Source organism: Schistocerca serialis, chromosome 4 (genome assembly GCF_023864345.2).
Source record: "Schistocerca serialis cubense isolate TAMUIC-IGC-003099 chromosome 4, iqSchSeri2.2, whole genome shotgun sequence".
Taxonomy (NCBI): domain Eukaryota; kingdom Metazoa; phylum Arthropoda; class Insecta; order Orthoptera; family Acrididae; genus Schistocerca; species Schistocerca serialis.
In genome coordinates, this window is record NC_064641.1 from 638778263 (window position 1) to 638791500 (window position 13238).

General features: G+C 37.4%; 1 protein-coding gene across 1 annotated transcript in view; it reads right to left on the reverse strand.

Moving 5' to 3' along the window:
- Window positions 1-13238, reverse strand: part of LOC126474653 (fatty acid synthase-like) — a 332546-nt gene that overhangs the window by 264645 nt on the left and 54663 nt on the right. The window contains exon 4 of the mRNA XM_050102131.1: window positions 4767-4956. Coding sequence (XP_049958088.1) covers window positions 4767-4956 — 190 coding nt within the window. The remainder of the gene's footprint in view (window positions 1-4766; window positions 4957-13238) is intronic.

A 13238-nucleotide genomic window follows, 5' to 3' on the forward strand; every position in this document is an offset into this window, starting at 1 on the left:
ATGCAGTAATTGTTTCGGATCTGAAAAATGGGCCAATGATTCCTTTGGAAGAAATGGCGGCCCAGACCAGTACTTATTGAGGATGCTGGGACGATGGGACTGCAACATGGGGCTTTTCAGTTCCCCATATGCGCCAGTTCTGTTTATTGACGAAGCCATCCAGGTAAAAATAAGCTTCATCAGTAAACCAAATGCTGCCCACATGCATATCGCTGTCATCAATCCTGTGCACTATATCGTTAGCGAATGTCTCTCGTGCAGCAACGGTAGCAGCGCTGAGGGGTTGCCGCGTTTGAATTTTGTATGGATAGAGGTGTAAACTCTGGCACATGAGACGATACGTGGACATTGGCGTCATTTGGACCACAGCTGCAACACAGCGAATGGAAACCCGAGGCCACTGTTGGATCACCTGCTGCACTAGCTGCGCGTTGCCCTCAGTGGTTGCCGTACGTGGTCGCCCTACCTTTCCAGCACGTTCATCCGTCACGTTCCCAGTCCGTTGAAATTTTTCAAACAGATCCTTTATTGTATCGCTTTTCGGTCCTTTGGTTACATTAAACCTCCGTTGAAAACTTCGTCTTGTTGCAACAACACTGTGTTCTAGGTGGTGGAATTCCAACACCAGAAAAATCCTCTGTTCTAAGGAATAAACCATGTTGTCTACAGCACATTTGCACGTTGTGAACAGCACACGCTTACAGCAGAAAGACGACGTACAGAATGGCGCACCCACAGACTGCGTTGTCTTCTATATCTTTCACATCACTTGCAGCACCATCTGTTGTTGAAAATTGTAACTACTGTAATTTCGAAAGTTTGTCCGCCTGAAAATGTACTGTTGTCCCAAGCATATTGCAACAAATGGTGTATTTCTATCGCTGCTCGTTCAGCATTGTCCCTTCTCATTTTCACTTCACTATCACATTGGAAATAGTGGACCTAGAGATGTTTAGGAGTGTGGAAATCTCACGTACAGATGTATGACACAAGTGACACCCAATCACCTGACCACGTTCAAAGTCCACGGGTTCCACAGAGTGCCCCATTCTGCTCTCTCATGATGTCTGCCTATTACACATTACGACCCTCTTCAACTGACAGTGGTCTCTGTCAGTCAACAGACGAGATCGGTCTGTACACTTTTGTGCTGTACGTGTCCCTTCTCATTTTCACTTCACTATCACATTGGAAATAGTGGACCTAGAGATGTTTAGGAGTGTGGAAATCTCACGTACAGATGTATGACACAAGTGACACCCAATCACCTGACCACGTTCAAAGTCCATGGGTTCCACAGAGTGCCCCATTCTGCTCTTTCATGATGTCTAATGACTACTGAGGTCACTGATATGGAGTACCTGGCAATAGGTGACAGCAAAAAGCGCCTAATATGAAAAATGTATGTTTTTGGTGGTGTCCAGATACTTTTGATCACATAGTATACTTTATTACTCCATGAGCTCAAATGGCTATGAGCACTATGGGACTTAACATCCATGAGCAGCAGTACAGAATTTGAGATCATATTTGTTGGGCCTCTTGAGCATGAAATGAGTGAACCTGCATCTTGATTTGCTTGGTAATAGCTGCTCACCTATGGTTATATTTTCTTCATGATGGTAAGAATGAATACTGTTTTCATGAACCTTACCCAAATTTTAGTTACAAGAGCAAACTTGTTGGCTGACAGGCATTCAGCTTGGATCAATCGAAATGGAGAAATATGAGAAGCTCCTGAAATCTGTCCCTTGGCATAATGTTCTTGACAAAAGAAGGCCCCAAGAATGTGATCAAAGATTATCTGCAAACATAAATTTTGTACAAGCAAATATGACTGTCATCAATTTTTCCATTTCCTCCAGTGACGTGGCCCAACATGGTTTTTTTATTACTTTTGAGTATTTGATTCTACAAATTTCTTTATAAGATATCAAAAATGAGATGAAAAGTGCTGGTAGCAGAGTTGTCTACTTGTTGTCAAGTGGAAGTTGTGGGACCTCCTCTCTCTTTTAGAACATTCAGAGTAGACCTTCTCCCACTAGATGAAAAATTTGCAAGCTCCCACTTAGTTCTATCCCTGGCAACCATCTTTGTAGAGGCATTCAACTGGGCATGCTGTGAGGTTGGAAGTAGATGAGTATCTACATCCTCCTCCACTAATCATTTCCTGTTCACACTGTCTTCATTTTTATCTTCTTTTGTCTCTGGTATAAAATATTTATCTTCATTGTGACACATGGGGTGAAACGTTTTATGAAAATATTCCACTGCAAAAGCATTTTTAAAGCCAAATCTTTGAAAATTGGTGTTTAGCTTCTCAGTTAGAGATGAAAAAATACATGTTTCACTGTTTTTAGTAATTCAACCCCTAAGGAGCTGAAATTGTATCAGACAGATTTGCTGACGCATCACTGCCCAGCTCAATTGTCCAAAATTCCATTCCTAAGAGATGAAACAGGGAATGGAAGAGTTTTTGAAAGTATGCCACTATAAAGGGAATTCTGAAGGTAGAACCTTGAAAACTGGTATTTGTTTTCTCAGTCAGAAAATTAAAAATCTGTGATTCTTCATTTTTGGATATTCAACCACTAAGGGGGTAAGATAGAGAGTGAAAGTTTTTTGAAAATAAATAATTACTAAAGAACTTGTAAAGGATTTTTAATGCAATATCTATGACAACTGGCATTTAACTTCTTGATTTCAAAAAAAAAAAAAAGAAATTGTGTTTCAGTGTTTCTGGAAATTGAACCCCTAAGGGAGTGCAATAGGAGATAAAAATTTTTAAGACAATATTTTGTTACATTAAAAAAAATTTAAGCTAAATTTATGAAAATTGGTATTTCACTCCTCAGTTAGATATAAATAAATATCTGTTAGGGGATGAAAGTGGCTATGGAAACATCTCCACAAGAATGTGAAAGGCATAATCAATAAAAAATTTGACTCCAGGTACCAGAATCAGTTTTCAGCCATGGCCACACTTCATGGCTTTCAATAGTGTAAAAACCGTAGCAGGTGAAGCTTCCTGGCAGATGAAAACCGTGTGCCACACCGAGACTCGAACTTGGGACCTTTGTCTTCCGCAAGCAAGTGCTCTAGGCAGTGCTCATGGCAGATTAAAACTGTGTGCCAGACTGAGCCTCAAACTTGGGACCTTTGCCTTTCGCAGGCAAGTGTTCTAGGCACACAGTTTTAATCTGCCAGGAAGTTTCACATCAGTGCACACTATGCTGCAGAGTGAAAATCTCATTCTGGAAGCTTAGTAGGTGTTGCAATTTGTGAACAACATAAAAGTTCAGTTGAATAAAAATTTTTTAAAATCACTGCAGGGCATACAGTCTACACGAGTGAAGTAGTGAGCACTAAGCTAGTCTCATTATAAAGAGAAGAAAAATTAGGTAGAGTCATGTGATTTCATGAACAAACTAAAGAAAAGAAATTGCTGTGACACTGAAGAAGAAAAACTGACAGTGGTTATTTTGTCCCCTTCTGCTGCTCAAATGTTAACAGGTTATGCCAATATGACCAATAAATCATCTCATATAGATGTTCAAAGTCAATAGTAGCTAACTAGAGTACCAAAAAAGAAACAGTTGCATATACAGAGCATCAACCAAAGCAAAACAAATCTTACCATGCACTGAGAGAAGAAAATCTCATAAAACAAAAAAGGAGGAAAAACATAGCTTAGAAGACAAAGTCACATACTGCAATACTGAAAATGTAAAATGAAGGACAGTGGTCACATGGAAATTATGTGCCAGCTCCTCGCAACCTGTTCAGTAATGTTACATAAAAATAAAATTTTCTTCTCCTTCTTCTGCATCTTTTGAAAGTAGTACAGCCATGGAAAGTACTTACAGCCCTGTTTTCTGTGACCCCCTCAAGCACAATTTTCAATAAAATTTTTCTTCTATGTTTGCCTCTTTTGATGTAAATTTACACATGTGCCTGACAATGAACTTTCTCTATGCCTGCAGTGTGCAAAGACTGTGCTGGCATGCTATACATTGAAGAGGTAGCAATGAGAAAGTGTACAGGCCAGCATGCAAGAATCAACTGAGGTGATCACACCTTTGAAACAACATGTACTCGCCCAATGCACATGACAAAAATGTGTTTCTGTGCAGATGCCTCCTAATTTTGCATGAGCTCTATGTGACTGCCCAACAAAACACTACTCTAAAATGAAATTCATATTTTGACCTTGCAAAACAATTTCCAGTAATTTCCAGTCACCTAAACTGAGAATTATGCTCTCTAAGAAGCCCAAATGTAAACTGAGATTAGGACATCACCTCCCCAGCACTAGGCTTGTTTGCAAAATCTGTAATCAGTGGCTCATACATACTTATTGAAGAATGTGTGGAAACAGTAAATGTCTTTCTTATTGGTGACCTATTGGGGACAAACAGACAGATGTTAAAATTCCTTTCAAGTTACAACAAAATCTATGAGGAGTGGCTCAGGTGTTTGAGTCTTGGGAAAGAATAGCTGACCTAACATAAATTTTCAAGAGTAGACAAAAAGCTATATCCTTACTTCCATGTATGTGCATTACATTAACATTAGTTGAATAAAACTAGAGAAACCCATAGCTTCTGGCCTGTTTGTCCTACAGAAGTTTTTGAGAATATAGTGCATTACTAATCCAAGAAGTAAAACATTATGTTCTTGCACCTTAAAGGCCTTCTTATTATCTGTAATTCAATGAACACCAGAATGAAGAGACAAAGTAGATAAGATTAAAACTGAATGTTCACCTGCTGAAAGCATTGCTCCGCCACTAAACTCCATACTTCTTATAGCTTCTGCCCTGTAGTAAGCACTAAGCACTGCCTGTTGAGCTGTTAAGCAACCATCTGCAAAACCTGCTGCAATTTCTCCAAGTGAATGTCCAATGATGCCATCTGGCTGCACACCAACTGCTCTCAGTAGAGTGACTAAGCAGATCTGGAAAATACAAAAGAGGATTCAGCAGATTCTTTAGTACCTAAAATTAGATTGTTCTATCTGACTGAGTACAAACAATGTCAAATTACTTTCTAACTGTATCAACTGTAAAAGACATGAAAATGTTACTCTGTGGAAACATGGAACCTATGTGGGTGTGATACGCAATGTTGCTGGATGACTGAAGTTGAGCACTTCTATGAGGAGAAGGAAGGTGGAGATTAGTGTTTAACGTCCCATTGACAATGAAGTCATTAGAGATGGAGCACAAGTTTGCATTAGGAAAGGATGGGGAAGGATATCGGTCATGCACTTTCAAAGGAGCCAAGTCAGCATTTGCCTGAAGTGATTTAGGGAAATCACGGAAAACCTAAATTGGAATGACTGGATGCAGGTTTGATCCATCATCCATCCAAATGTGAGTCCAGTGTGCCACCTTGCTCAGTAGCACTTCTACATTTGCAACTTTCTGCAAATGAGTCATTAAGAAGAGAATGTGGACAGTACAAATAACTTAAGTATTCTATGCAACAAAGACCTAATATTCAGGTACTCTTTAATGAAGTCTATGAAAACAGATTCTGTTCCACCATGTAGCAAGAAAAAGAACTATGACCCATATAATATCAGAAAAGAATACAAAACACTGTGTGTGCCACACAATAATCTCCAAGTATTCAAACCATGTCTAACATTGTGCAGATTGCTTGGTCACTCTTAAGGGGATGAGTTCAAACAAAATTTTATTAGAGGAAAGAATTTATTACTGTTTGTTGGTAACTATCTTTGCTTGAAATTGTGCTGACCTTTTGTTGAAAAACATATTGGCATGAGTAGAAAAATTACAAATATGCAAAAATCACACAACTGTATTGCAGTTATTATTGTGATTACAATGCATTTTATCTCATGATAGTTCTATTCAGTCATTATTCTTTGTCTTTTGTCATTATCTGATGTCAGTATTGCAATGGAATTGAGTTTGTAAAATTTTGCGAAAATTTCAATTAGAAATAGGGTACTGAACAAATAATGAGAAAAGCACAATCATGCATTTTATTTAGTAGGTAAAGGTACCTGGACCCTATTGGGACAACAGAGCTATTTTCTACTGCTGACTTCAGTAAAAGAGGAATACAAAAATTAATTCTTTTTCACTTTTCTTCCCTGCTAGAATTAATAAGTGCCAAAATAGTAATGTGCTTACTAGAAGTGTACTTTTCTTTAGGCCTACTGAAATTCATGCAACTTGTAGAACAAACTGTCTGACTTATGGGAGTCATTATAATTCATCATGCATTTGTTGCATTTTTGAAAAATTTTCATAACATTGTTTATCGAGGGAAAGGAGTTTACAAGATCTAATTCTGTATATGTAATTATGTATATTTTAAACATGTTAGATGCTATACAAAGCATGTTAATACTACATGGTGCATTTTAAATCCTTAAAAAATATCTTAAGAATTTGAATCTGGTCGCATAAAGAATGTATTAACTTCCAAAAAGGATATATGATTGTGCACTGATGATAAATTCTTCCTGTAAAACATCCTATTCTGTGCTGAACAAAAATGCTCTTGGGATGGGCACCACATTCAGCAACAGAATTTAAGCTTGTAAGACAATCCCAAGAGATATGATATTGGACAGAGGTCCACGTTGAGAGACCAAAAAATAAATTGAAATGGATCACTTCTTTGTTGCTGAGAGGAATATTGGTCTTACACTGTATCATGTATAACAGATTTTATTATTTGTCTAGGCTGCTTTTATTTTTAAAATGAGCAGCTTTGGTTCCACATGAACCATCCTCAAACATGTAAATAAAAATAAAACAACTAACCAATGTACACGGTGTCTGGGAATTCCCATTACAAACTTCTAGAACTTGTTGATGAGAGTGAGTATGTAATATTTTGAATAGGAACCCACATACCATTTCTGTTCTATGATGGCTTCAATTCAGATGGATAACACACCCATGTCTGCTGAGGGAAAGAGGAAAGTCTCAGAGTTGCCTGTCTTGGTATGCAACAGGGTAGACAGCATGATGTGTACTATGTCAGATGGTCATCTGATACCACTTAATGTCTACCATGCTGCGAGACTCCTGTAGAAACAGAGGAAGGTCTGCTGGGACAAGTTCTGGTCACTGCACTAGGTGGAGTGTGTGTACCAGAACAGACTTCACAGGTACAATATCTGTAACTATGTTGGTGGACAACATAATGTATACACATAACATATAAGTGTTAATAGAAACAAATGTGCTTAAGTGATAAATGGACATTTCGTTATGTTTCCTTTCAAATTGCACTGTGTCATGCCTAATTCAGTTTTAAAGCTGAAGTGGATGAATTAAACATCTGAATTGAAACCATCATAGTATGGAAATGGAATGTTTCTGGGCATGGGTTCCTATTCAAAATATTATGTGCTCACTCCTCTCTACAAGTTCTAGAAGTTTGTAATTGGAATTTTTGAACACTCTATATAATCTATGAAGATTTTGTTTTGGTTAATTGCACACATCAAAACTGTGAAAGGAATAAATCAAAAACTTGAAATATTAAAAGAAATGAACAAGTTAAAAAACTTAATGGAAGTGAATATTACATTAGTCATTTATCATTCTACCAGGTTACCATTTAAACAAAGTTGTTAATTTGTGCTGTTACACAGATTATGATGTCACTGTAGTGACAATGGTTACTAAAGTTAATAAATCCATCTAGAAGGCTAGGAGAATATTTTTGCTACATAGAGCAGATAACCAGTCATTAGCACCCCACTTGACTGAAAGGATATCATATAGATGAATTTTGGACAAATTTAAACTAATTGCAAATCACACACTGGCAGAATATGTGGTATGTAAGTAGGAAGTGTATTAAGGATGGAAAAGACCCACCATAGTTTAATAAAAAATTCAGAAAATGCTAAATAAGTAGAGAATGTTGCACTCTAAGATCAAATAAGAAAATACAAATAGTGAAGGATGGAAGTTATTAGAAATTTGTGCATCTCTAAAAAGATCAATATGTGAAGCGTACAACAGCTTCCACCATCAGACCTTAGAAAAATATCTTGCAGAGAACCCAAGAAAATTCTTGTCCTAACGTAAAATCACTGCATGGGCCAAAAACATCTATCCAATCAGTCATCGATCAGTCTGGTGTGACAATAGAAGACAGCAAAATGAAATCTGAAGTTTTCAATTTCACGTTTAAGAAATCATTCATTGAGAATCACACAAATGTACCGTCATTTGACCATTGCGCAGGCTCCCATATGGAGGACATAGTAATAAGTATCCCTGGCATAGAGAAGTAACAGAAAGAGATGAAAACAAATAACTCAACAGGTTCAGATGGAATCGCAGTTTGGTTTCACTGAGAGTGCTCTATGGCAGGGTCCATTACTTTGCCTGCATTTATCAAGACTCTCTTGCTCAGCACAAAGTCCAAAGTGACTTGAAAAAAGTACAAGTGACTCCTGTTTTGACCACATTCCAAGCCCAAATATAATAAATTTATTTGAGACTCAAAAGCTTCTGTCCATGAGACAGCATGAATTTGGAAAGCATAGCTTGTGCAACACTCAGCTTCTCATATATTCTCATGAACCATGGATGAAGGGTAACAGGTTAATTCCATATTCTTAGAATTCTGAAAATCACTGAAATGCTTGCCCACTCAAGACCGTTAATAAAGGCCCAAACATACATATCAGGTTCACAGATATGTGAGTGACTCGAAGACCCATTATATTTTCCTCAACAGCAAGCATTCATGAGACACAAGGGTATTGCCAGAGATGTCTCAGAGAAGTTTGATAGGACTACTCTTATTCTCTTTATAAATAAATGAACTGTTGTTACCAGTAGGTTTGATCAACATTTGATTATTATGGAGATACTTAGTGAACTCAAATGTGAATCTATGAAGGGAAGATGACATTCTTTCTGCAAAACACTACTGGTAAAATTTAGAGAACTGCCATTTCAAACTCACTGCAAAACATTATTTCTGCTGCAACATACATTTTGGGTAGGGCCCACAAAGATAACATTAGAGAAATTAGGCTCATACAGAGGCATATAGACAATTGTTTTTCCCTCATTCTGTCTGTGAGTGGAACAGAAAAAGACATGACTACTAGTGGTACAAGGTACCCTTTGCCATACTCCATATGGTGGCTTGTTAAATACGTACCAGTCTGTTTTCAACAGGAGACAAATAATAACTGTTTAAAATCATAATAAACAGTTAAGAAAAGTTAAGAATAGATTTAATGATGGTAGGACATCATCATTTAAACCATAATGAAATGTTTAAAATGATTGGCATAACTGCAAATGACAGAACACAAGGTGATGCTGCAGTGGCTCTACACAATGGAAGAGGCACAATTTCAAGAATGCAAAGTCATTATCAAGCATATGACAGTTCAGAAGACAAGCTCCAAGGAAAACCAAAGGTTACCATGAAAAGGCAGATTTCTGTGCCTTACACCCCTGGGAAAAAGAACTTCAACAGCCAGAATGTTAAGAAGTGTCTTGTAAAATCTAACATAATTATGTTAACTCGAACTATTAGAAATAGACTGCATGAAAGAGGCCTTCACACTGGTTGACTCTTAAGGGCTCCAGCTACTCGCTGAGTAAATCACGCATGTCATGTTTTATAGTGGCAACAGCAACAAAATTGGACAGTGAATCATTGGGATCAAGTCCTTTTTACAGATGAATCATGCTTCGGTTCACACCCAGAGAAAAGAAGAATGCTCATATGAAGGTGGCAAGGTGATGCACAAAGGCTTAGGAATGTACAGGAGATCCACAAATTTCAAGGAACTTCTGTCATGTCTGCGGAGAAATAATGACCAATTGAAAAATTGACCTAGTGAAACATGGTGAGCAAATTTTTATACTTAAATATTTTGCAACCTCTGGTGCTTCCAATCACTGAATAGTATGTGTCTGAATTTCTCCACATACATGATAATGCCAGACCACATACTGCAAGTGCAGTGTCTGAATCACCTGAAAGATGCAGTATTCAAGTGCTACAGAGGCCTGCTCAATTTTCTAATCTAAGCACTGTACAGCACCTATGGAATAATGTGCAAAGAAAAGTTTTGGAAGATGTAGACAACATCCAGTATATGGGTCAGCTGCACACTCAGCTTATACAGGGCTTTTATAAATGAATATCAGGGTTTTAATGCTTTATAATATTTATTATATTAAACTTACAGTTATAAATGATAAGTCAAATGAAAGAGCAACTCAAACAGTTTTACCAAGAACCTTGTTAACGTTCAATGTGAGCACCATTTGTCAACATCCAGTATATGGGTCAGCTGCAGACTCAGCTTATACAGGGCTTTTATAAATGAATATCAGGGTTTTAATGCTTTATAATATTTATTATATTAAACTTACAGTTATAAATGATAAGTCAAATGAAAGAGCAACTCAAATAGTTTTACCAAGAACCTTGTTAACGTTCAATGTGAGCACCATTTGTCACACACCACACACCAAGTCTATAGCCGAGTTCTTCCCAAACATTGATAAGTGTGTCTTCAGTGATTGTGGTAACAGCTGCTTCAATCCAGTTTCTTAATTCAGGAAGGTCTGCTGGTAGTGGAGGCATGTACACACTATCCTTGATGAAGCCCCAAAGGAAAAAAACCATATAGCGTTAGGACTGGTGAATGTGGAGGCAATGCAAAGCAAGCCCTGTCATTGGGCCCCTTGCAGCCTATCCAGTGCTTGGGTACAGTGAAGTTCAACCAACTGTGGCAGAAACATTGTGCACTGTGCATGCCCACTGGTGCCAAACAATCTGTTTGAGTTGCTCTTTCATTCAACATATCATTTATAACTAAGTTTAATGTAATAATATTATAAAGTGTTAAAACTCTGACATTCATTTGTAAACACTCTGTACATCACTGGCGGAATATTTCTCAAGATGAACTCTCACATCTCATCTCATCAATGTCAAGGAGGTGCTAAATTGTGCATAGCTCAAGAGGAGGTGCTAACACTTACTAATGTTAAAAATATACTAACAATAGAGATTGGTAAGGTTTTACAAACTTCATAATTGTATGGCCATTTACAATTCTCTTGCTGCATTACTTATTCAGAAATCATTGAATATTGTTACAAAGTTATGTAATGAAATGATTAAATATTGTCAAAAAAGTTATCTAATGACATGTTACAGGGAGCAAACAAAACTATGAAAACACCATGTTTATACAGTGTAGGGAAACATTTGGCATTGAGAACAATTTCCAGTCATCTTAGAAAAGATAATTATAGGTTTTCAAGGGAATCTCACACCATTCTTCATGCAAAATAATGGCAAGCTTATGTAACAGTGCTAGAGTGGATGGTGATCAAACACTCTCCTCTCTAAAGTAGATGACATAGACTCGATAACATTAAGACCTGGGGACCGAGGTGGTCAGGGAAGATGCAATAATTCATCCTCATGCTCATAAAACCAGTCCTAGATGATGGGAACCTTATCATCTTGAAACATGGCATCACCATTGAGGAAGAAGTACTGTACCACAGAATGGACCCGTTCAGCCAAAATGGTCACATAATCCTTAGCAGTAATGTGACATTGCAGAGTAGCCATGGGTCCAATGGGAAACCACAATATGGCTGCCCAGATCATCACTGAATGCCTGCCATGTTACATTCTTGGCAGAGGCAGCCTTTATAATACACTTTGAAAAGTAACAGCTCATTGCCCACACAATTTTGAAGTTAATTTGGATTGCGTGATTAACTGTTGTTTCCTTATGTAGGGCCCATATAGGTAATTTCACTGTTTGAGCTCTGTTAACATAATTTACAACAACTTCATGTCAAAGTAATCACTAATATTGCTTCCATTCACCAACTCTGTTTATCACACTGTCAGTTGGCTATGCTAATGGCTAACATAACAACATATAATTACCCCATAATTACTGTAACTCATAAAATGATACCAGATTAATAACGTAAACAAAGTGTTTATTTGGGCTGCTGCATTATATATGATATTCTGTTCACACTAAGAAATAATGTAACTATATTTGAAACATGAAACATGGTAGGAATGCTTGGGATATTGTAGTTTTGTTTATTCATATTATTTCATTTATTTTTTCATGAAAAAAAGTGAATTTACTACATGCAACAATAGGTCAATTGTTAGCAACACTATATAACATCCATGAGAAATTAGTGGGAAGCCCAGTATCAGTATGATGTAAGATCTTGAGCAGTGAATTTTTATCTGCTTTTTTGCTGATACTATATCTCTGAATTCAAGCCACATCTGGTCTGCACCTATATTGTTAATTTGGAAGGAGTGGAGATTGTCCCTCAGACAGGCGTCAAGTGAATTTTTATCTACTTTTTTGAATAGGTACCTTTTTCGTTTATTTTGGGGGGATTTGGGAGTTAAAATATTCAATCTCACTACAACAACCCTGTGTTCACTAATCCCTGCCCATTTTGTTACTCATTACTAATTCAGGATTATTAATTGCTAAGAGGTCAAGTGCGTTTTCACAACCTTTTACTATTTGCATGGGCTCATGAACTAACTGCTTAAAATAATTTTCAGGGAATGCATTCAGCAAAGCTTTAGATGATGCTTTATGTGTACCTCCACAATTAAACATGTATTTTCACCAGCATATCGAGGGTAAGTTAAAGTCACCACCAACTATAATTGTATGATACAGGTACATGTTTGAAATCAAACTCAAGTTTTCTTTGAACCTTTCAGCAATTGTATACTCTGAATTGGGAGGTCAATAAAAGAATCCAATTATTATTTTATTTTGGTTGCCAACAATGACCTCTGCCCATATTAACTCAATCTACGTCAATTTTGCGAGAAGATAAACTATTTCTAACAGCAACAGACACACGACAGCCAACCATGTTTAGCCTATCCTTTTGGAAAACCATTATGTTCTTTGCAAAAATTTTGGTTGAGCTTATCTCCAGCTTTAGCCAGCTCTCAGTGCCTGTAATGATTTGAGAATCAGTGCTTTCTATTAGCACTTGGAGCTCTGGTACTTTCCCAACACAGTTACAACAGTTTACAACTGTTATACTGATGGTTCCTGTATCTACGTTCTTCTTGTGTTCAGCCTACACCCTTTGTGACCAAAGCCCTTTTTGTGTTTTCAGAGACCCTCTACCCTAAAAAACTGCCCAGTCCATGCCACACAGCCCCTGCTACCCCTGTAGC